At 38.0% G+C, this 23680-nt stretch overlaps 2 protein-coding genes across 3 annotated transcripts; one reads left to right on the forward strand and one right to left on the reverse strand.

Annotated features, from left to right (window-relative positions):
• Positions 1–1022: 1022 nt before the first annotated feature.
• On the forward strand, positions 1023–5909 carry LOC149013606 (F-box protein At4g00755-like). Its single transcript, XM_089159305.1, has 6 exons — positions 1023–1160; positions 1571–1758; positions 2657–3070; positions 3160–3335; positions 4126–4244; positions 5028–5909. The coding sequence occupies exons 2-6, from the start codon at positions 1632–1634 to the stop codon at positions 5320–5322; spliced, it is 1131 nt and encodes a 376-aa protein (XP_089015431.1). The 5' UTR covers positions 1023–1160; positions 1571–1631; the 3' UTR covers positions 5323–5909.
• Positions 5910–6490: 581 nt separating this feature from the next.
• Positions 6491–16482, reverse strand: LOC149013607 (putative transcriptional regulator SLK2). Of its 2 annotated transcripts, XM_089159074.1 has the most exons (11): positions 16423–16482; positions 14520–16190; positions 14223–14354; positions 13904–13952; positions 12529–12743; positions 12370–12438; positions 9128–9228; positions 8275–8368; positions 8110–8179; positions 7301–7587; positions 6491–7216 (listed from the first exon to the last, which is right to left on the reverse strand). In XM_089159074.1, exons 2-11 carry the CDS (start codon positions 15456–15458, stop codon positions 6587–6589), a joined length of 2586 nt encoding a protein of 861 aa, XP_089015200.1. In that variant the 5' UTR covers positions 15459–16190; positions 16423–16482; the 3' UTR covers positions 6491–6586. The 2 variants fall into 2 exon arrangements, with proteins under 2 accessions (XP_089015200.1, XP_089015199.1); XM_089159073.1 differs by having other exon boundaries at positions 6491–7587.
• Positions 16483–23680: the final 7198 nt, after the last annotated feature.

A 23680-nucleotide genomic window follows, 5' to 3' on the forward strand; every position in this document is an offset into this window, starting at 1 on the left:
ATTGTAAAGCAAGAAATGGACCGATCCGAGTGTATTTGCACGTTGGAAACTCCTAATAACAACCCAAGTAATAACCCCTCTCTTATAGTTGTCAAACTGTCATATCCGTGTTTGCTTTGTTCCACAATTGGAATCTCACATAATGCATCCTCTGCCTCTCTTGTTAGACTTGTTGTCCCACGACCCAACTACAAAAATATGAAAATGAGCTAATTCCTCACTTAGATGTCGATAGATGTTGCCTAGTACCTTTCGGAGTGGTGTAGTGAGTTCATAATGTGGTTTTGGACATTTGCATAAAGGTAAGAGAAAGTAATCGTAGTGTGCCTAATTGAAGCATCTACTCTTCGGAAAAAATACCACATTTATAGTGTTCCAAATGCACCATACTAAAGCGTACTTCACATTTGATTTACCAAAACCATGTTATCACAACCTTTGAACTTGGTCCGGATGAACTCCATCCGGTTATGAAAGAAAAAAATCTCAAAATAAATTCATAGTGTAAGTGTTGGTCTTTGCCAATTACACCACCCCGTAAGATTTGAAATTTTCTTCTCGTTCTAAGAACAAGGACCCATTTCAAACATAGAAAGGGTATTTTTGGAATTACAAACGCATAGCATGGTCTATTGGTCTTCATGACACTTACCAAGACATTTATTTTCTCTGAGCTAAATAGATATCTTGGTCCAACAGAACTCTTGTAGAACCGCCATGCCGCATGGTTGGTGTGTTCTGATCTCATGGTAATTGTCGAACTCAACGGTGGGCCCTTCGAGAATGTGCAGAAGCATAACGGTGCGCGGCTGTGCACCTTAGTATTCGCCGTCTATTGGATGGATGGATAAAGTAGCAAATTTTATTTTGTTTTATTTTATTGTGGAGGTCTCTGGAAAAGATCGAAACCCGAAACATATCGGTTGGGTAGATCTGTCTTTCCACTCTACGAATCTACGGTTTTGCTTCACTAGCAAGGAAAGCTGGCGGAGTAGCCGTAGATGTCGGTGTCGGCCTTTCTACTGCCTTAGCTTCTAACATCCATCGCCTTCTGCTCGCTGCTTCTCTCTCTCTCTCTCTCTCTCCATCGTTTCCATTTTCTCCTTTTTGTTTCCCCCTTGCAACAGGTTTTGGATCTGCTCCTCGACCCTCACACAAAGGTAATGCACTTTCTCCGTTTACTTAACCGTGTTTTACATGAATTCCAATGCAAAATCTTTTTTTCCCCTCCCTTTTCCCTTCTTTTGTGTGGGTTAGATCTTTTGTCGTCATATCTGCATTCAACACCGCGGTTTCGATCCAAAGAAGACAGCTTTGATCTATCTATTTCAAAAAAACTAATAGCCCATCAAATATTTTTTGAAATTAGATGTCTTATTTCTTCGATATGACCGAGAAAAATAGTTACTTGATCCAACACCGCAACTAATTCAAACCCCAAATAGTCTTCTTATACCTGTTGTTTGATGTGCGTTTCTTCTTTGACATTTTTAGGAATTGTCTGTTGTTAGAATATCTGTTTTCTGAGTCTTATTTATATGCTTCTTGTTATTTTCCTTTTGACTTTCAGGTTTCAGGTTGGAAGCAGTAAGGCGGTTTTTGCTTAAACATCCGTTGTTTCCTTCCTTACAATGGATGATTGTGGCGATTTCCTGTCGTGGCTTGGACTGGACTTGTCGATACAGATTCTGAAGAATTTAGATGACCCAGCTGATCTTGTTCGTGTTAGTGCTGTCTCTCGTGCTTGGCGGGAATTCGGTGGGTGTCTAACTTTAGTAAATTGATCTACATCCCAATTTTCTGCTTTCTTTGGTTTGTATGAATGTGAGTTAAGGTACCGATGCACAGGTCTCAGTTGGTTGGGGTGTAACATTACAGACCTCAAATTTTTTTTATTTCTCTGCCAGAAAAAACTAATTACATATTTTACTATCATCAGTTTTGTCAGTGTTAGTTCAAGTTCAAAATGTTCATCTCCCTGATATGTATACATTATTGTACTGAAATTGTGTTACCAAAAGAAAAACTGTACTGAAATTGAATAAAGTATTAATGTCGTTTACATTTACCAGTGGTTTTTGCCTAAGTACTTCGATTTTGTTTGTGATTTTGATCACAACCATGCCTTGGTCAAACCACGGAGAGGATTAATGACTTATTTTCCTTCCTTGCATGTGAAGCCTTCCCCCCCCCCCCCCCCCAACAAAAAAAAGAAGAAAAGCAAATTGGTCCTCTCTCTCTCACACACACAAACGCACGCACACACATGGCCCCTGGCAGTACCAAGTACCTAGAAATTCTTTAGAGGTAAATGCATTGCTCAGACACATAATTTAAGGTGGCATTCATTAATTGAGAAATGATAATGTAGTTGACTGAGATCCAACTAAGTTTTTGTTGGAGCATTTCGTATTGGTTTACACCCAATGACAGTATCACAGTTGCTTTCTTTTTCTATTTTTTATTTGTTTATTTGGGTAAATGAGAATATAAGGCATATAATCACCCCCTGCCCCTTTGTCTTTCCAAAGTACTGAATAATAATGTGTTCCATGGTTGTGAGAGGATTTTAATCTTAATAGCTAGGAAGCTTGATGACAAATGAAACAAGCTCAAGTGTTCCATGTTTCTTAGAAGTAATTTTTTCCCCATGCAGTGATTGCAAATGGTTTCTGCAAGATCCTGTGCTTAAGAATGTATCCAGAAATTTCAAGGGTTGCACGTGTTATGGAAGTAAACAACCCAGCAGAGCCTATAGAAGTTGGATCAACCAGCACTCTGGAATGGGAAAGTCAAAAACGGGATCATCGGGTTTATGCTTGTTTAGCTCACAGCTTTAAATCCTTAAGGACAAGAGATTGCATTTCAGAAGCCATCAGTGCATCTAGTACTGATAATTATCCTGATGAGAGCATTGACAACACCTTGGAACCAAGTGACCATGTTGCAAGGAGGCCTTCCTACTGGTCAAGTAAAGGAGAAAGTAATCCTGCAGTGCCTGAGACCTTAACTTATAGATTGGTTTCCAGGCTGTGTATTATAACTGAAATCAGCATACAGCCATTCAAAGGTTGCTCTCTTGATATAGTCTTGGTTTTATTTGCATTGTATACCTTGATCCTTAGCGAGTTATTGGTTTTTTTTTTTGCTTTTTCCCAGCCTTTTTCCAGGTTGGTTATCCTATATATTCAGCCAAGGCTGTCCGATTTCGATTAGGCCATCTCAAGGAACCAATAGAATCAGGGAGTGATCACCTGGATGAGTCTTCAGGAGGACACGGATGTTCTGAAAACTTTGTTTCAGCATATGTTTCACCAGAGTTCCCAATGCCTCAGGTTTGTTGATAATAGTAATGTATCCCCTCCTCTCCCAAACCCACAAAAGAAGCTTTCCATCAAAATTATAAAATATTGCTATTTATCTATTGAAATATCTGGAATGTGAAAATTTTTTCATTTCTAAGACCTTCCAACACAAGAACCCTTCAGCATGTGGAAAAAATTTGGCTTTTCTCACTTTCAGATTAAAAAATTAGGGCACTTGGTTGGTCCTCTGCCCCCCCCCCCTTTTTTTCATGCAAATCTTGTTGTTCCCTTCCCTGATATCTATGAATTTCAGATTAGGTTTATTAGGTGGAAGCTCAGAGGAAGGTTGGCGAAACATAGTTCCTAAGGCCTGCCACTTCACTTTGGGTGCTAAAGAGCCTGATGGAATAATAATTCAGTTTTTATCTAAAAGCAATTACCTCCATGATTAGAGTGGAAAAGTTAACTATTGTTTGATGCATATTACCAGACGCACCCATGTTTTCCATCTGGAGAAACCAAGCAAGCTTCTGCATTTTTTTACGATATTTATCAGATTGTGAAGTGCTTTTGATTTTTCCTTTGGTTTTTGGTCATCTATGTTTGTGGGCTTTGAGGATGACAAGCAATTATGGTTGTAAACATATATGTAGATTTTACAGACGACCTTTTTTTAGTTATCTTTTTATTATAAAACTGCATCTTACATGTAAATGATTTTTCTCCTCCACGCTAGAGCCTTTTTTAGCTTGTAGCTGAATTTCGTGGAATTGACACTACTCAATATTCTGGACTGTTGAATAATACTTCAATCATGCAGGATAATAGTTTGCAAAAGTTCAAGCTACCAGAGCCTGTTCTCTGTATTGGTGGAATTCTGCAGGTAGAGCTATTGGGTCGGGTCCAGAGACAACAAATGGATGGTTTGTATTACATATGGTAGGTACCTGTGAGTGGCCATACTTTTCTTAGAGTTCCACTTGGATTGAATTTCAACTAGAACTGTATCATACTTGATGGTTGAATCTTCTCTACCCAGGTCTCTTCTTGATTCTTTATTAAAAGAAATGATATAGAAAAAAAAATATATTGTTTCATTTGACTGTTAGTTCCCCCATCCTAAATAATGACCAGAGTCATGCACTCATGCCCTAGTTAGCCAAGCAAAATTTTGAACTCAGATTCATTAGGTCAAATCAGTGAGTGCTCCTTTTTTGGAGCTGGGGGAAAGTGTTTGGGGTGGGCTCGGTGAGCAAGCTTTCCTTGGTTCACCTAATAAATTAGCTCTGGATGTTAGTTGCTGCTGTATACAGGGTCGAATTTGCCAGTACAGACACTTTATAAAGTTTCAGCCCAGAAATTGGCCAAGTGCCAAAAGCATTTGGAGGTCCAGGACTATAATGCGGTGCGTGAGTGTATATAATTGACTTTTATGGGGAGGGTGCATGTCATGCATGAGTCTATATAATTGAACTTATAGAGAGGGTGCATGCCATGCATGAGTGTATATAATTGAATGTGATTCTGAAATTTGTCACAACCAATCTAGGCTTCTTTGATATTCAACAACTGAACTTGCCATGCCTTGTCGCTACCCATTAATTTTGGCATTGCTAAGCACATAGTTTAGGTATTACCTGATAACATGTTTAATTTGTCTTATTTTGTTTCTATGTCTATAAAATTATATATGATCTTTAAATTTGTATGTTTTGTTATTAGCGTCTCCCATGTTAAAGTTGTTGGTCGTCCACTCTTACCGACATTCGATGTTGAAATCATTGATCGCCCTGGAAAGTCTGGAAAGTGCATACTGAAGTACAACCCTCAGGCTGAGGATAATGTGTCTCCTGCAAGAGCAGCTGAGGATGAATCAAATGTGCCCTCTCGTCTGCGTGTGTTTAGGTTAATGCAAAGAGGTGTGAGGGGTTGGGAGCAAATGATTATCAATACATTGCTGGGGAATGCTGCTGCTGATGGTGATTATGAATCGGACGAAGAGATGGCTGTGCAATAAGCCTTTTTTATAGATTATTTGCGCCTTTAGCTTGGTTGATCCGGACATTGATCCTTCTGCAACTCTTCCTTGGAAGTGTACTGACTTTAGTTGTAACTACATGAAGTATATGTTCCTTGTTTCTGGATCTGTGGAAGATGCCATGGTCGGCTACTTCTCTTACTTTCATGTTAATCCTCAGGTCAAGCTTTTCGTAAGTCATGCTGATGATCACGCCGTTATGTAATATTAACAGCTCCTGTTGGAAATCTGAAGAGATTTTCTTTGAACTGGATGCTTGTTCTGCTGTTTGTTGTTGTCTTATAGTTCTAGAAGAGGGGTGGGCTCTGCAGAGTGATTGGTGGATTGTAATTGTAGTATGAGGTCAAAGTCTCCAAACAGCCTGTGTCAGATGTCAGTGGTTTTGAGTCTACTTATCGGCACTATTTTGCCATTTTTCACCCTAGGTGGAGAAAGTAGATTTCCAGGGTTTTCATTCTTTTCTTTCTTCTTTTGTTTTCGTTTCTGGGTAATAATTAGGGTTTTCAAATGACCTCTTGTAGATCCACTCAGCTCCTTTGGATTCAGGTTCTTGTTGGCTTGTACAAGTCTGTTCAGTCTCCCAAACAGAATCATCCTCTCATACGGTTTGCCGGGGTGCCAAAAATGTAAAAGAGCGTGTGAAAGCCAAATCGAGATTTGTAATTAGCCATTAAAGCAACGAATTTCCAATGAAGATTTCACCGTGCAATATGATCCATTGCGAAAGTGATATTAGTCAAATCGATACATTCACCCAACTAGCATGGCTAAAAGTTTTCAAAGATCTCACCGTGCAATATTAAACGAATCAGGACCAACCTATGGCACAGTACACTTTAATGGGTAGCAACTCGTGAGTATGGCACACACACTTCCTCGCTCTGAAATAAACTCTTCTCCTAGTATAGTAATACTTGCCACGTCAAACAACCAAGAAAAGAGTAGAACAGGATTTTACTCACAAGTCACAACCACCACATACTAAATCCTATATGCTAAGTACTAACGCATCATTCAAGCTGTGTCAGAAATTAAAGAAGAATTTAAAAAACAATACTTGCAGAATGGAAAAAACTGCAAACCTAAGCATCTATAAGGCGGCTAAGGAAAATGAAAAAAAAAAAGAAAAAAAAAAAGGGGGGGGGGGGGGGGGAAGAGGTGAGCAATTGAAAGACTGACAAGCTCCTGTACAATCTACTACCCAACAATGGTCTCTACAACTACTGAATATTTACTTGGTCAGTCATGCCTCCCACGAATGGTCTATGCCCCTAACGGGTTCATTATTAAAAACCCCATTCTCTGTGAATTCATGAGGTACATCCTGGACCATCTCCGGGAGACTTGGATTCTGGGGCAAATTCGTATCAGAAGCTCTCTGGTTACAGCTATTGTTTCCACCAACCGCAGAAAAGTTGCTGTTGGAGGCAGCCTTGAAACTGTTACTCCTGCTTGGAGTCATCCCCATTGCACTTGTTGATGCACCAGCAACAAGGGTTACAACAGAGTTGTTCCCAAACCCTAACCCTGTACCCACCAGCCTGGTGCCTCCAGCCTGCACATGCATTCCACCACCAACAGCTCTATTGACACTACAAATGACATCGTCCCCCACAGTCCCATTTGCACTCTGCTCCACATGAGCCTGTTGTGGTAGTTGTTGTTGCTGCTGTGAAGGTGGCAGTGGTGGTGGATGCTGTTGTACTGCAGATCCATTATTCATCATCTCTTGCAACAGCTGCTGAATTATACGAGGTGGTAAGGCCTGGTAGCCTTGGGAGGATTGAGGAGAGTTCTGTTGAATGATTAGGTTACCATTAGTATTCACTAACTGGTGCTGATGGAGACTTGCCGAGCCATTGACTGGTACATTCTGCATCAATAATAAAGGTAAAGACCCAGTGTGTTGGAACACAGAAGACTGTACCAGGTTAGAACCCGAGGAAGAAGCATCTACCTCTTCTTGTGACACATTAGGGTTTGAACTTGTAGAATTCTGTCTAAGCAAGTTTTGATAACTGCACTGGGCAACAGCCTGAACGGATCCATTCAAGTCTCCGCTGCTAACTGTGTGATTTCTGTTCATATGATTGTTCAGTGAACTTGAATGCATTGCCAATAGCTTGCTAAGCGTGTCACGGTCCCTAGGCAGACCTCGAGCACTTGCTAGCTGCTCCATTTCCTTCATCTTTTGCCTCTGCAACTTGGCTGCAGCAGCCTGCCGAGGATAATTCTTCACACTCTCTGCAAAAGGAGTCATCTTTGAGAAGGCTACTGGAATGATAATATTCATAAATTTATACTCAAATCTATGAGGTTCAAAACAGACTTCTGTACCAACCATAAACTAAGAACCAGTCAGAACACCTAATGCCTGAACATTGGAGAGAGGGATGCCTACATTTGTTCAGGAACATAAGAAACTCCTCTCATTAGAACCATGGACTCTCTTATTTCCACCTTGAGATAAACATGATAAGTTTCAGTCATAAGGAAATGGTGTTTGAAACGATGCCATCAAAAGCAGGTTTAGGTATAGGAGACAAATATTAATCTTAGGTATAGGAGACAAATATTAATCATATGCTCTTCCAAGTCTAAACAACCTTCTTTCTCATACTAAGGCACCATTTAATTTGAAACTCAAGATACTGCTACTATACATTTGCCATTAAAGCAATGAAAGGATGACCACAAATGGGTAATTGCCAATCCACCACCAAATATTATTCAGTACATAAAATATCTAGTAAGCAAAAAAATTACCAAGAGGTCCAATATTGTGCTCCCGGCTGAAATCCATTATGTCTTTCATACTATTTACAACTTCGGATATCTGTAAGCAAAACAAACAAGCACATAGGCAGTTAAAAAAAAAGATGGAACAAAGATTAGGTTCACAAGGAAGTGCATCATAACATCACAAGATACCTGCAAGCACCGGACATATCTTTTAGAAAATCCCAAGTCATTCAGTGACTGTAACTCCAAATTCTTTGTTAGCTGCTGTGCAGCTGTCAGAAACCTAACATTTAAAAGAGAAGATGGGAGCACAGAAATGAAACCAGACTCATAATCAGGTACACATCGAAGTCAAAATTCTACTCGCATGTAGAAGATAAAATGCACATCCAAGAGATAAATGGAATCCCCAAAGCAAATAGGATCAGACTCATCAATACCCTGCCAGTCCCAACTCCCCCCAACCTCACATATGATGAGTGAAATGTCTGCCCTACTCCTGCTCAAAAACCTGCTCAGGGTAGAGGCCACCTCTGCATGTGTTAAATTGGGGGAGTTGATACAGGCAGGGAAATTGGAGAGGAGCCGGATCCAAGTAAATATGGCACACACCCTCAATTATAAGGACTGACCAGCATACTATAAATGTAAACAATCAAAGTCACCATGCATATGTGCTGATAAACTAAGTGAAATACAGAACCAATCTCTAAACAGTAGCAGTTGATAAAATATTCCTAAGATCAGAGAGGTTGAAGCTGAGAACATGATGATAAAACCACTGTCAACTTTAGAACAAGCTTCAAGTTAATGTTCTTCACTAGGTTTTTTTTTTATCTTTTTTTTTCTTCCCCGTGGGGTTGTTGGGTTGGGTGGAGAATCGATTGTTCAGCAATACTGTGGATTTTCACATTCGTCTGCCATGCAAAATGGATTCCTATGTGCATTTTCTTACACTTGAATCAAGTCCCTACTTTTGAGTTTTGCAACAAAAACTAAATGAAAAAAATATTCTATTAAAGCTCCAGAGAGTCCTCCTTACATGTTGCAGTTTCTCAGTAGATCCTGAGTTGACGGACCATCTGGCCCACTTTCAGTAACACTACCTTGATATTTCTGTGCGACATGCAGTAACTGGTTCACCTGCAAGTATATGGGCATTTTTCAATTTACAAGATCATACTACAGTGTCGAACACCTAATCTTTAACAGTATAGTTCAATCAAATGGCAATATACAGGTTGTGTAAAAATCCAATGATATAAGACACCAATGAGGAGAAACCCAAGTAGTACAACAAGGATCCAGAAGTATAAACAGTAAGACACTGGAAAAGGAAGACATAGAAGTACCTGAATCTGATGACAGATAAAACTTAAATAAGCACAAGGTTTGTGCATCAAACTTTGGCCAATATTAGGCAACATTTAACATGTGCAAGCCAAGTGAAATGAACCATGAAAACTCGAGGCATTCTGACCACTTCACGTCTGGTAAACCAGAAATTGATACTAATTATGAAGTTAAAACCTTAAGATGAAACTTCCCAGCACTCAAAAACTATTTTACTCCCCCAACCCCCCCCCCCCCCAACAACAACAAAAAACATTGAAATCAGAAAGTTTGACCAACACTGTCTTAATTCATCAGGATCTATACACAAGCTCAATGTGGCCTTTTCATTGAAGCACAGTTTAAGGACCAGCTTAAATTTAGGCTAGGTTACAGCATCAGAATGGTCTGGCTTTGTATTTACTGGGCTGAATTGTCTAGGCTCAGAATTGGATTTCTATGGGGGTGGATGAAAATTCTTGGTAGTAGAGTCAATCTAAAATTGAGAATGTCTTTTCTAAGGAGGGAATACTGATGGCCCATTAGGATTTGAGCAAGTATTTAATGTAGCTTTAGGATGGGCTTTAGCTTTTGGTAGTTTGGCTGCGATATAAAGCCCAAAGTAGAGTTCTAAAGTGGTGGTATAAAAGAATGCTTAATAATATGTAGGCCCCAAAACCTAATCACAACTTTCTTCCTGCCCATCAGAATATTACAAACTTCAAATACAGCATCTCCATCTCTAGACCACTGTGGTCTGCAGCATCCCAGTTACCAATTTAGGAACTGCTGCCTTATCTCTTCTTTCAACCTTCAGCAATAATTTAGATTTTCAGTACTTGTTCTCCATCATAAAAGCACTGTTCAAGCACTTGAATCAATTATACTCGGTGATATGGTTAACTATTTACTCAGTTTCTATTCCTAATCTGCTTCTATCTTGTTCTGTCTCAGAGTTTCCTTACTAATTTGTTGGCGCTTGAAAAACATATTTGGTACTGTTGCAGTGTCATCCTTGGGTGACAGTCTTATATTCAAACCTACCCTACATCGGTCACTAATAAAAATATTCTTGAAATTCCCTGAATGCAGCCCTACCAAAATTTACTCAACGAGAATTTTTCTGTATGAAGTGATTATTTTATGCAGATCAATATCTTTTTGATTGGCTACTACAACAACAACAAGAAGCCTTGTCCCAACTAAATAGGGTTGGCTACATAATCCTTGCTTTCCAATCAGCTCTATTTAAGGTCATACTAGATACAAGGCCTAAGCAATGCATATCCTTTCACCAATTCTCCTAAGGTTATCCTAGCGCTGCTCCTAGTTCTTCTAATTCCTTCAATCTGGATTAAATCACTTCTCCGGGCATTTAAAGGCCTCCGTTGACGTGATTGTGCCACCCAATCATTTAAGAAGGAAAATGCTTCAAAATTATAAGGAAAAAAAAGTAGTACCAGATTAATGAAACTTAGAAGAACAAGAAGGCCACCAGCAAACCAAACCATTGGACTGGACCAACATGTTTAACTTTGAGGGTCAAGTAGTTTTTATGGACTATGGTCTCAGTATTTTGGGTTTTAATGAGCCAATTCTGTAATCCCAAATATTGGAGATTTAAGGCCTATCGGATTACTGATAGTTCTGTAATTTAGTAGCATTTCTAGATGGTAAGATGTATATGCTGCAAACTGACTACAGTTTCTTACTTTGCGCAAGAACTTTAGTTGGCTATTAATCAGAAATGAATGACAGTAAGGTCTTTCCTTGTGTCTTCAACCTGATGCAGATCCAACCCCATATTAGGTTCTGTTGACTAGGAATAGACCTAGGAGTTGGGTCATATAGATTTACAGCCTCCATTGGATAGGTTTCTTATGTAATCGCCTGACTTGATGAACCTAAGACATGGATTAGCTGGTTGAGTACGAAAATTCCCAACACTCAGTTCTCAATTGTTGTCTAATCCTTATTAGAGTTTATACATAGTATTTCATTAGCCCTTATTACAGCTGATGCATAACATTTTATTAATCCTCATTAAGGCTAGTGTATGTTGTTTAATTATTATTTAATTAGTCATTATTATAATTGATGGAGAATCCTCATAAGGGTTGAACTTAAAACCCAAGTCCAATTAGAGTTTGTTTTAAAATCCAGGTCAGTTGTTAAAATACAACAAGGATTCCCACTTAACTATAAACGAGTATTTGTTAAGGCTATAAACAGCCACCCATCGTATGTAATAGCTACATAGTTCAGATTATTAATAAATTCATCTATTTAGCGTTCTCAGAGAATAACATGCCCCAGCAGTGGGAAGGGATCCCCAGGTCCTAATGTGAAAAGATCTCTAGTAAAGCCAAGCTGAGATTCCTCTATGACTCTGGTCCAGCCAGCATTCAGATCAGTCCACCATCTCCACGTCATTAAGCAACGCTCCTAATCGATTGCAAGTGGCAGCCAGCATACCCAATTCCCCTTCTACCTCACCTTCTATTTTTATTTCATTTTTTCTTCTTCTGAAAACCCACCCCCAAAACAAGAACCTTCATATCTTCTGATTTAACCACTCAAACCCAACCAAACTTTGGGGATTATATTCTTATATCATTACCCATATTACCGCCAAGTTTCAGCTCATTCGACATCTGCAGACCCAAATTCCCCATCTCTAAAATGTTCACCCCATATCCATAAGATGTTTCTCTGTCACATTGGAGTTGGTTCTCCTAGAAGGTCTTGGAAGACAGGCCCTCATTCAATAGAGGCTACATCACTACCACATAAAAGGAATTGCACTACAGTTCGACTACGCTTTCTATTAGAATAACATGTGGAGACAGTAACATCAAATTTAAACTTACTATGCAAGTGATACAATTGCCACCTTTTGATTATTCAGGCACTCCATCAATCGAAAAAATTGAAAGCAACAAAAATAAGTACCGGTGGTGCTACTAATCTGCGAGGCAAAAGTTCCTCATGATGCCGTGCACAGAATTCCCAGGATAATATCTGGAGAGAATGAGTTATCGGTGTAAGAGGTCAAACAATATCCCAATAAGAATAAATATATTTATATGGGGCGTGTCTGTATATTCTTACTTTCAGATCAGAAGTGAATATAATACGAAGTTGACCCTCACGAACAACACGAAGTTGCTCGTAGACACTCTCTTGAACAGCTTTCTGATATTCCAGCATCATTAATCCTGAAGGAAACCTACATTCGCGTGGCAGGTCCACAAACAGAAGTTCATCGATAACACCACTGTCAAATTTGATTTTATTAAGCCGAGGGAGTACTTCAAAAGTAGTCTCTGTCCAAAAGCCAAACAGAAATAAGAGAAAAAGGGAGAGATATATCAGCCATCAAAATCAAACTATGATAAGAACATTCTTTAGAAACATTGTGTTCAGCCAACAAGTAAACAGTGTATGTGACGTAACAGTAAAGTAAGATGGTGGTGGTGGAGCTTCAGGGGAGCAACTTGATAAATGATTATGTACATTTAGCATTAGCAGGGGTAGTTCCACAAACAATCAGTATAAAACACAAAAAATTAGTCATCTCTTGCGATAAAACACAGTTTCATAATGATAACAAATAAAAAGTCATTACATATTTCTTTGATTACTGATTCTATTTTCACGGCTAGCCTAGTGAATGAGACCACCACCTCAGCAGCTAGGGAAAATTTTGGAAGCATGGTGCAGCTTCGCAGGAGCCGCCCAGCTCCATCTTGGAGTTACCAGGGGCAGCTTCCCTTGCATATGCATGGTCTTAGTAGATCATGTAAGAATTTTTTCCTATCACATCTGTTTTTTTTTCCTTCCTCAAAAGTGTAAAATACCTAGCTTGGAGCCCTCAATCACTGTATTTCTTCTCTACTTTAAATTTAGCCCACGATTGGGCACACTGCTACTTACCTGGAGCTAACATCTTGACCTTTCCCCCTGCTCTCTTTTTTCCCCCTTTGATTTTTTTCCCCCGGGGGAGGGGGGGGGATGTTTGGTGCTGCAGGGCTGGGATAGGAGCATTGGGAAAATTCCCATGGGGGAGGAAAGAGGGAGACAGAGCTGGCCACTAGCATACCCAGGCTACCTATTAAGTTTTTAGTATCTTTGACATGGTATATGTATATTGCTGTTCACTAATCAAACACAACATCATAACTGCGTTAAAGTGTTTGTACTTATTCGTGTTTGAATTTGTTACTTTACATATATAAAGTTCGGTTTACATAATTAGTATGTCAATTTTCCAAGTGCATTAACATGAAGGAGGATAAAAGAATGAGTGTGAAAAATAAAATAATTGCCTAGAGCAAGGATCTCTAAATAACCCCTTACAATTTTAGGTAAAAACTTAAAACATATGGGGCCACATAAGTTACATCCTAATGTCATTTGATCAAAAGAATTGGACAAAGTCATTTAGAAGAAGTCTGCCAGATTAAAATACAAATTGTCTACTTACCAAAACCCCTTCCAGATTTAGAGCCACATATGTCACAATGCCACGAGTCCTGAAACAATTAATGACAACGGTTTCCACTTGTGAGCCAACCCAAAAAGGAAAGTCAAGGAAAGTAACAGGAATCAAGGAAGAAAAATTCATGTCTAAAAATGGATGCAAATCAATGGTGACATGAATGGATGCGTTGAAACCTATAACCACAAATATAAAATAGGAAATACAGCAAGAAAAGAAATTAATATAAAACATCCATTACTTATCAAAAGAAATAACATCCACTGCTGATAGAGACAGTATATTGCCGGCACAAAAAACTGACCATAGCTGCCTGGGGAAAAACACCAAGAGCATGATGTCCAACATTATCATATAATGATAAACACCACCTTTTCTTAGAATGAGGAGCAAAATATTCTGCCACAAATTTCCTCCAATAGATTATGCTATTGTCCTGGGGGGAAGAAAGTAAGGACAGCAGGGTTAGCACTTCCCATATTAAAAAATCCCTAAATAGCTAACAATGGAAAAAAATTCCAAGACACAGTGACTCGATATCAAAGCATCGCAGTCAGTTAAGTATATAAAACAATACAAGGCAAAAAAATTGTTAGCTCACAGTTGGCCGAAGACGATGGTGATACATGTATTGCATTAGCTTACGAGCACATATACCACTCTCGTAAGGGCGCTTCATAGAAGATGCTGACTGCAAGCCCTGTTGTTGAAGATGGTGTCTTATCTGTTGCAGTTGTGGTTGTGGCTGCGGTTGCGATTGCAGTTGCGGTTGCTGTTGTTGCTGCTGCTGAAAGTGAATGTGCTGCATCTGTGGCAGAGACAATAAAGTTTGTTGTTGTTGCCGCTGTTGCTGCCGTAGTCTCTGGTGCTGAAGCATAGCTTGTAATTGTGGATTGTGACCCATTAAATCTGGTCTCTGCAGTAACTGTTGATAAACCTGCTCATGCATTATATTATCCTGCCTAACATCAAGCCTGGGTTTCTTCCACATCTGGGATAAATTATTAGGCTCCTGGATTGTGGTGCTGGGTATCTGTGGATCACTGGGAACAGAAACAGGACTCAATTGAACTGGAGGTTGGGATGTAGCAGAGGAAACCCCCTGCTGGCGCTGCCTCTGCTTTACTTGTTGTGAACCCTGCTCTTGGTAAGAGTTCTGCGGAACCATAGAGGACCCATCAATTACAGAAGAGCCTGAAATACTTAAATTATTAGAGGAGAATGACATTGGGGATGCAGGTGGGCGTAAGTAAGACTCTGTGTTTATGCTTGCACTTCTCTGCAAATGAGGACCACCCGAAAATCCAGAGTTGGCGTCTGTGACCAACGAACTTGCCCCAACACTTGGACCGGAGTTTGCTGAACTGTTTAAGACAGTACGATTCATTTCCCCGCAAAAGGGACCCAAATTTGGATGTCCTCTTGAAATTGAATTTATCAAGTTCCCCAAAGACGAATTCAGGTGCAAGTCAGATTGCCCATCAACTTGAAAAATAATGCCAGGGCTCGAGGATGCCTGCACTAGGTCTCCAGCCACCATGGATGGTACCACAGGAGACACCCCAGTATGGTGGCTAGAATCCACGTAACTCTCCAAAGCCAGCCCTTAAAGTCTTGGGAAATAATTAGCTAAAGAACTACTGTAGAGAAACCTCAGTTAAGTCTAAATCCAACACCGAGACAAGGAATGGGACTCCTCCAGCCACAAGTGGATACAAACGAACTGTTATTTTACCAATACAGGACCACAAGAGGTAGAGGAGTGAATCTATGAGCTCGAGTCCAACAAACTCGTTACAGAAGTCTGCTCAGTTTTCAAGTTCCACTGAGAAGATTGCAGCTATTAACATAACCGTAACAGATGAATAAGAAGAGGTACAGAGAGATGGCGAGAAATGAGAAACTTCAGAAACCACCTCGACCGTCTCAGACCACTGAAGAAATGACGATAAAAACTCATAGTGCAAATCAAATCTTAACAATTCCAACAATAAACCCTAATTCTTCTACTCGCACAACTTCCAACAAGGAGTTCACAAAAACAAAGAAAGATAGGTTAAAAGTTAGACCACAGAATTACTCCACTTGGAGAGCAAATGAGTATTATCACATTCGGCTGTTCAAGACAACACATGAAGCCACGCCATTCTTCAATCTAAAGCTTAAATTTCACTGACTACATTCAAATTTCCGCGAGAAATCGAACTATCAACAACCACTTTGAACTTTAGGAAGTCTAATTAAACTCGAGAGCCATCAATGTATCACAGTCCTATACAGAAAACAAGAAACTATAAGATTAAACTAACAAGAAAACAGAGGAAATCATTAAATCATTAAGAGAAAAACAAGCAAACGAAGAAAGAAAAAAAAAGAAAGACAACTTTCCTAATTGTGGGAAGGAGTGGCTCAAAGCAACTTCTGAATTCCGAGTACAGAAAGAATTGGGATCTTAATGATAGAATGAAAGCAGAAAATGGTGAAGTAAATAAGCAAACACTGACCTCGACTACAAGCGAGCTATACAAGGCGCATTCATCTCGTAACGTCCGGACTCCGCAGCGACCTCGTCGCAGTAGAGTTCGACGGCGCTTGTTATATACTTCGCGGGAATAGCAGCGAGGGAGTGACTGGCTGCACCGGTTGACAAATTTGCCTGAACCGGCTATCTGCGGTAGCGCCAAGGGGTATCTAAATGGAGAGTTGCTTATGCTTTACAAAGATCGACGGTTCTTAATGCGTCATCGACTCATCTTGCATTTTACAATAATGTGTGACGTCGATAAAATAATTTGTTTACAAAAAAAAAATTTGAAATTCACACTGTTAATTTTCGCAGAAAATCCAAACAATTAATTTTGGACGTCCAGATTTGAATTTTATACATTAAAATTAAAAATAAATAAATAATCATCAGACTAAATTTCAATAACTAAGGCTCATAAGCTCGATTATCCATCCGTGAGAGCATTGACGCATATCATTAAGAACATTCAACGGTTAAAACATATTTAAAATTAAAGTGAATAGTAGGACTGTTGGTATAATTCTACTCGTTCGATTCTTGAAACATGTCATCAGGATGTCTTGATTTTTTCTAGCCTTTTTGCTAATTGAAATGTAGTTTACCAATATATATATATATATATATATATATATATATATATATATATATATATATATATATATATATATATATTTGTTTTACTTTTATATTTAAAAAGTTATGAATATTACAATAATCTACTTTTGTACTTTCTAAAATTACACGAATCAACCTTTATTTTCTCTCAATCAGAAGAAACACTAAACCTAACATCGACAATTGGATTTAAATAGAAAAGTAAAATCCAGATTCCCATGGAAGCAGGTTTAGGAACTTTTTTTTCTATTTCTCCCAACCAGGAAAAAAAAAAAAAAAAAAAAACTTTAAGTCAGTGATCCTTCTGACCTTTTACCCTGAGATTTCTTGAGGAAAAATCATTTAACTCTAACTCAAAGAAAATTTTGTTATTTGAAACCCCAATTAAGGATTCCTTGTAATTGGAATAAAAAAACTCAAAACCTTAAGCAAGTTTCCCAATTTTGATAGTTTTCCTGCCATAGATTTCATATTATCCGTCGTTGACATTGTTGTTTAGACGCTAGAATAAAAACAAGGTAAGGAATTGTGATAAATTTGAGAATGAGAACAAAGATGTTGATATAGATAAATTCATTAACATGAAATTGAAATTCTTTCTTTGGCCTAATTATCAATTAGAATATTTTGCTTGTATGAATCGCTATTGGTTTGATTGTGATAAATTTGGGAATGAGAACAAAGATGTTGATAGAGATAAATTCATTAACATGAAACTGAAATTATTTTTTTGACCAAATTATCGATTAGAAGATTTAGCTTGTATAAATTGCTATTGATTTGGTTTCCCAAAAAATAAATAAATAAATTGCTATTGATTTGATACCAATAATGATAGTCATTTCAGTATGTCTTTAACAAAAAAAATAAAATTCAGTATGTCAAGGATACACATGTATCAAGGATTGAAAATTAGTTGATATTTATAATATTCGTGTCATATCGCATATCTGACATATGAAGGTAAACAGACGCCTCCTGTATTACATTACATTTTGACATAGGATTCAATGACATCAATTAAATCTATGAATGAATTGATAAAACTTAATTTGATAAATTAAATAGAAAAAAATAGTACATTAATAAATTCATATGGTTTTGTATATTTGTATACTAGATTAAAGGGTCAGGCATTACTATTATTAGTTGGTAAAATCCATATCTATAGAAAAGAATGAAATATATGAGAAGAGTTATTTATATGGTAAAAAATTAATTTATCTCAATTTTGTCACAATAAAGAGAAAAAAGAAGAAGAAAACAGAGGATCTGTTGAATTTCAAATATTCATTTCATCAATAAGATACGGATGCTTACTTCACATTTGGAGTTGCCCTCTCAACCACTGGTTTTTGAGTTTTGAAAAATTAAATTTCCTCTCACAAATCTGAAATATTTTTCCTGAGATTTTTTAAGAAGATCATAACTCAAACTCTGGATAAAACTCCATAACTTGTAACACCCTAGGAGGGATTCTTCTCGATCGGGAGAGATAAGGATTAACTTTTGTAAATTGAAAAAGTCTCAAGGAAGAAGAAGAACAAAAGTAATATTTGGAAAAACAAGTATATTATAGCTGTTGGATGCTCTTAGTATAGGTGTTGTGCTCGGATGAATATCCACATAGAATGAATAAAAATCCCATAAGCTCAAGCATTTTTTTTTTTTGGTAAATAATAAATTTATTGAGGAGTAGAACTCGTGAAGTCCAAGTTACAAAGATCCCGAACCCACGGAGTGGAAATAGGCAAAGTCACACTCCCAAAAGACAAAGCCCTCCTAGCTAGGTTATCGGCTATGGTATTAGCCATCCTAGAAACATACCTCATTTGGCTGGTCCCAAACTGACTCATTAACCATTTGATATATCCAGAATGGGCTGGATTACAATATGGCCTACAAAATTACCTTTAGACATTGGTCCAACTACCTCCAAGCAATTAGATTCTAATTGAATATTGTCAAGTCCCAATTGCATAGCTTCAGCCAAACAACATCTAATGCAAGAGCTTCTCCCTCTTTGGCATTGCAGAAATCCAACATTTCAGAAATCACAAAAATAGGATCTCCCTTTACATCCCTACAAATGATACCCACTCCACCATCTGTAGAGCCTTTCCTCCATGAAGCATCGCAATTGATTTTGAAAAAATTGATAGATGGGGGGTCCAAGATGTAGAAATACATTTATAACTTGAGGTTCTGTTCTTGCATTCGCTCTCCAGTATTCCCCATGTAATGTTAATGCTCTATGTAGAACTTCCATAGGAGTAGAAAGCTTACTTTCATGGATGAACTCATTTCAAGCAAGCCAGATCGCCCAGTTGATGAACATTGCCATGCTTTGTAGTTCCTCGGCTCTCGCCTTACCCACTTGTTTCCATAAATCCCAGGATTGGACCTAATGTTGAAGGTTGAGATCCTCCCATTGCTGAAGCTTTAGAGACAAGGGGCTGCCAAACCAAAGCGGTTAAAGGCTCAACTTCCCTAGGGGAGGTCTTGGGTTCGCACCTGTTCAGCGGCATTAATTATATATATATAAAATCTCCCTGAGGAGTATCGGGTGGTCCGATGAACCTCATCCAAAAAAAAAAAAAAAAAAACCAAATTGCTTGTGTCAAACCATAAACTCAAGAGTTAGAGAAGAGAGAAAGAGGGAACAAAACATGAAAATGCTTTTTGTACAATGATGTATAAATTCTATCCAAAACAAATTCTCAACTTCTCATAGGCACATGTTGCTCCATTTTTTAATGTTATTAATTATATTTTGAAAACAAAGTCAAAAAAATTGGGTCATCTAGGATTTATAAATGATCAACGTTTGCTTAGAAAATAAAAACATGTTTTTTTTTGGTAAGTGAAAATAAAAACATGTGGGGCATTTCAATCATAAAGGGAATGGTTTTTTTGGTGAAACATTAAAGGCACAGTTATGTTTAAGCACATGTATACACGTCATCATATAATGTATAAAAAACATTTAGTGGAGACTTTTATATAGCTATATCTTATCCATTTATTTTAAAATAAAATCATAATATAGTATGCACTCTATAAGATAAAATTACAGAACATGGCCTTTTTGATGAAGTTGGCTTGAAAACTTTTTCAGACTCTCGAATATTACTGGTAAACTCATATTTTTTATCTGCAATGTTGGGGGAAACCCTTCATGGGCATGGAGAAGAATTATCCAAGTAAAAACATACTATTAAAAGGTCTCAGAGGGAGAGTGGGAGATGGGGTCAATATAAAGGTGTGGGAAGACCCATGGATACCCGTGGAAGAGAGGAGAGTTTCTTTGAAGATCAAGCGGCCATTAGGGTGTTCAATTGAACGTGTCTCAGAACTGATTGACCAAGATCATAGATGTTGGAAGATTGATCTACTCAATTCACTATTTTATCCAGAGGAAAGTAAGGCAATTCAAGGAATTAGGCTGAGCATATTCCATCGAGATGATCAGTTGGTGTGGAGGCAGCAAATAATGGGCTTTTCTCGTGTAAATCCGCATATCATCTATTAAAGAATCTTGAAGAGGAAAAGCTAGAAAACCAACCGAGCACATCTAGAAGTCGGAGACAAGTTGAAGATGTTCTATGGAAAAATATTTGGAGCTGCCAGACACTTCCAAAGATTAGAAATTTCCTATGAAGAGCGTGCACACGGGGTGTAACAATGGGTGAAGAGCTGGTTTGAAGGCAGATTCAAATTGATCCTTCATGTTTGTATTGTGGGTGCAGTCTGGAAAACTATGCATAACATTGTTTTTTAGTGTCCAATTGCAAAACATGTATGATTTGGTAGCTCAATTACATACAGTCTACTTGAGCAAGCCCCATTACTAACAGAATGGATCAAAAGTTGGTCCACTATAAAAGGGATCAGAAAGGAGGTAAGCAAATCAATACTCAACCTATGTTCTTTTATTGTTTGGCACCTTTGGATTGCAAGAAATAACAGGATTTTTGGGAGAAAACAAATTACCTCAAAAAAAATTATTGAGGCAGCCCAAAAAAAACATGCTGAGTTTGAGGTAATCAAGACAACGGGAGGTGGAGAAGTGATAAATAAATTAAACCTGATGAAAATTAACGGCAATGGGAACCTCCGCCTCAAGTAAATTAAAGTTGAATTCAGACGTGTCTTGGTGTAAAGGAAGTGGCAAAGGTGGTGTCGGCTATGTTCTGCAAAATCATAAAGGAGAAATTTTACAGGCAGTCTCTGAATCGGTGCTATGCAACTCAGTGGTAGAAGGGGAAGCTCTCGCTATGAGAGCTGGATTGATGTTTGCACTTTCAGAAGACTGTAATCATCTTCTAGTAGAGTCAAATTGTAAAATACTGGTTCAATATATAAACAGTGCTTCCAACTCCCCTCCCCTATGCTTAGCTCCTCTGGTGGAGGATATTAGGGAGTTATGCTCATCTTTCCTCTCGTGCTCCTTTTGTTTTGTTCTAAGAGTGATAAGGAGGGTCATGTCCATCCTGTGTATGACGATTTGGCCTATTTCCATTCCTTGGCTTCAGGAGTCATGCTCTCCAATTGCCTAAATTGTTTCTCGGGTTATTTTTTCTTTCTTTCTGTTAATGGAAATTTCTTACAAAAAAAAAAAAAAAAGTATAAGATAAATTGGCAGTACATGACAAAGAACATAAAAAGAGTATAACAATATGACAATCTTTTGTGAAAAATCAAGATTGAAATACAATTTTTCTATGCAAACACTGAAGCTTCTCAAATAACACAAATTTAACGTTGCATTAAGTAGTTCATACTTCATAGAATTTCAAATGTCGGTGCGTTTTTTCTTCTTGGTAGTGCAAACAATAGTAGACATTGAAAAATAGACAATGACATTTGTACGTAAACCTAAAAAAAGTCACTCAATATTTTTCAATATTTGAACCTGCTTCATTGACTCTCTCAATGTGTTATTTTCAAACTAAAAAAAAAAAAAAATGAGAAATACCAAGTCCCATTGGTTTTGAAAATTAAATAACAGTTTAAGAGTTTTTTTTTTTTCTTTTAAGGGTTGGTTGATCCAAAATCTCTCTACTCCGGTTCAACCAATGAATGCTTCAAACCATAAATTTGTCAACAGAAAAAAACTGGTGAGATCGTGGCTGTCTCCGTAGACAAGCAACCACCTTTGATGGTGAAGTTAGATTATGGGTAATACAATTCATCTTAAGGAGGAGTAAATGCTGAAAGAGATGCAGCTATGTTTGGTGGTTGCATAATTAATGTTGGGTTTTTTTCTTCCTTTTAGGTGAAAACCCACATGTCCATTATTATAGATGAACAAAACACCATGGAGGAGATAATCCTTAGTCATTCGATCGCCAAATCCAATCTTAGAGAGGATATCAAGACCAAAACCAAATTTACACGAAAAGCCTTGGTTTGGTGCTCTCTTTATGAGGCTTGCAGGGAATTCGAACAAATGTACTCTTTAGATGTGATATGTCTCATCTATCTCGTTAGCAAAATTGCTAGAAGCAATATCAAGAGATTTAGACATATTAGTGTATCTCTTTGATAAGATTAGCTCATTGAATATATAAATATAGAGCATTAAATATTGAATTTAATGTTCTAATGTGCATGTCACTTTATAAGGACTGTTTCATACATGATTGAGCTTTTGCCAAAAAGTTATACTCGAAAAGTCCACTTAGCACTCACTCCCTCGTGTGAGCCATGCCAACTAATAGCATGACTCTGAGAACTGATAATGGGTTGATTCGAGAAGTGAATTTTGGAAAGTATCAATCCAACCATTCGGCTAAACCGGGACAAGTTATCTATGGTTCACAACAGTTCATACCAGCCTGAATGTTTATGAAATATTTTGGCATAACAAGGTGTGCGCTATGTATTTGATTGGTATATGATGAAACAACCTCGGATAGTCTCAAAGAAGCCTTTGCAAATAATGAAAGAACTCTAGACAATCTACCTTTGAGTGAGACAAATGGTATGGAAAAGATTGGGAGGACACAAAGAAGAGGAAAAGCTAGAAGGTATCATTAGAAGAACAACAACAGCAGTAGACACAAAGCAGATGGGGTTATACAAGAGAGAGGGGGAAGATTAGAAGAAGAAAAAAATATTGTTTTCTCCTTATCAAAATTGATGGCATTGGAATCTGCCACTATATAGGGGTAAGCAAGTAAATTTACAATTCGGGAGTATTGTAATACTAATTGTGTAATACATAAAATTATTTTTGTCTTTTAAAATAAGAGTTGATGTCACTTTATTTATATGCCAACCCTGCAACACCAATGAACAGGAGACGAGTGGTAGAAAGAATTGAATATCAGATCTGGGGAGCTTAGACGTATTTTTTCTCTTTAAAATATTATTGCATATCGCTTTACGCTACCTGCAACATGAACCAGCAGCGGGTGTAACACGCGATCTGAACCGTCACGGCTACTTGTGCCGTAGCTTTTCAAACGAGGGACGATACCAAACGAGGCAAAACGAGGGACGGGAACAACTTGATAGCTGATACCAATCCGATGGTGACGGATCGATAACATAACTAGAAATTCGCAATTAACGAATCACAACTCACGAGACCTAAATAAATAAATGAATTAATT

Source organism: Hakea prostrata, chromosome 6 (genome assembly GCF_041222555.1).
Source record: "Hakea prostrata isolate BN-2017 chromosome 6, UWA_Hpros_2, whole genome shotgun sequence".
Taxonomy (NCBI): domain Eukaryota; kingdom Viridiplantae; phylum Streptophyta; class Magnoliopsida; order Proteales; family Proteaceae; genus Hakea; species Hakea prostrata.

Bases quoted from the DNA above. Each gene is read 5' to 3' on its own strand.
- LOC149013606 (XM_089159305.1), top strand. From the start codon at position 1,632: ATGGATGATTGTGGCGATTTCCTGTCGTGGCTTGGACTGGACTTGTCG. The intron at 1,759-2,656 runs GTGGGTGTCTAA...TTCCCCATGCAG, and splicing joins TCGTGCTTGGCGGGAATTCG to TGATTGCAAATGGTTTCTGC. The intron at 3,071-3,159 runs GTTGCTCTCTTG...GCTTTTTCCCAG, and splicing joins CAGCATACAGCCATTCAAAG to CCTTTTTCCAGGTTGGTTAT.
- LOC149013607 (XM_089159073.1), bottom strand. From the start codon at position 15,458: ATGGTGGCTGGAGACCTAGTGCAGGCATCCTCGAGCCCTGGCATTATT. The intron at 8,369-9,127 runs GTAAGGAGGACT...TTTAAATGTTAG, and splicing joins CTACTGAGAAACTGCAACAT to GTTTCTGACAGCTGCACAGC. The intron at 7,588-8,109 runs GTAATTTTTTTG...CTCCTTTTGCAG, and splicing joins GCACAATATTGGACCTCTTG to AGAGTGTGAAGAATTATCCT.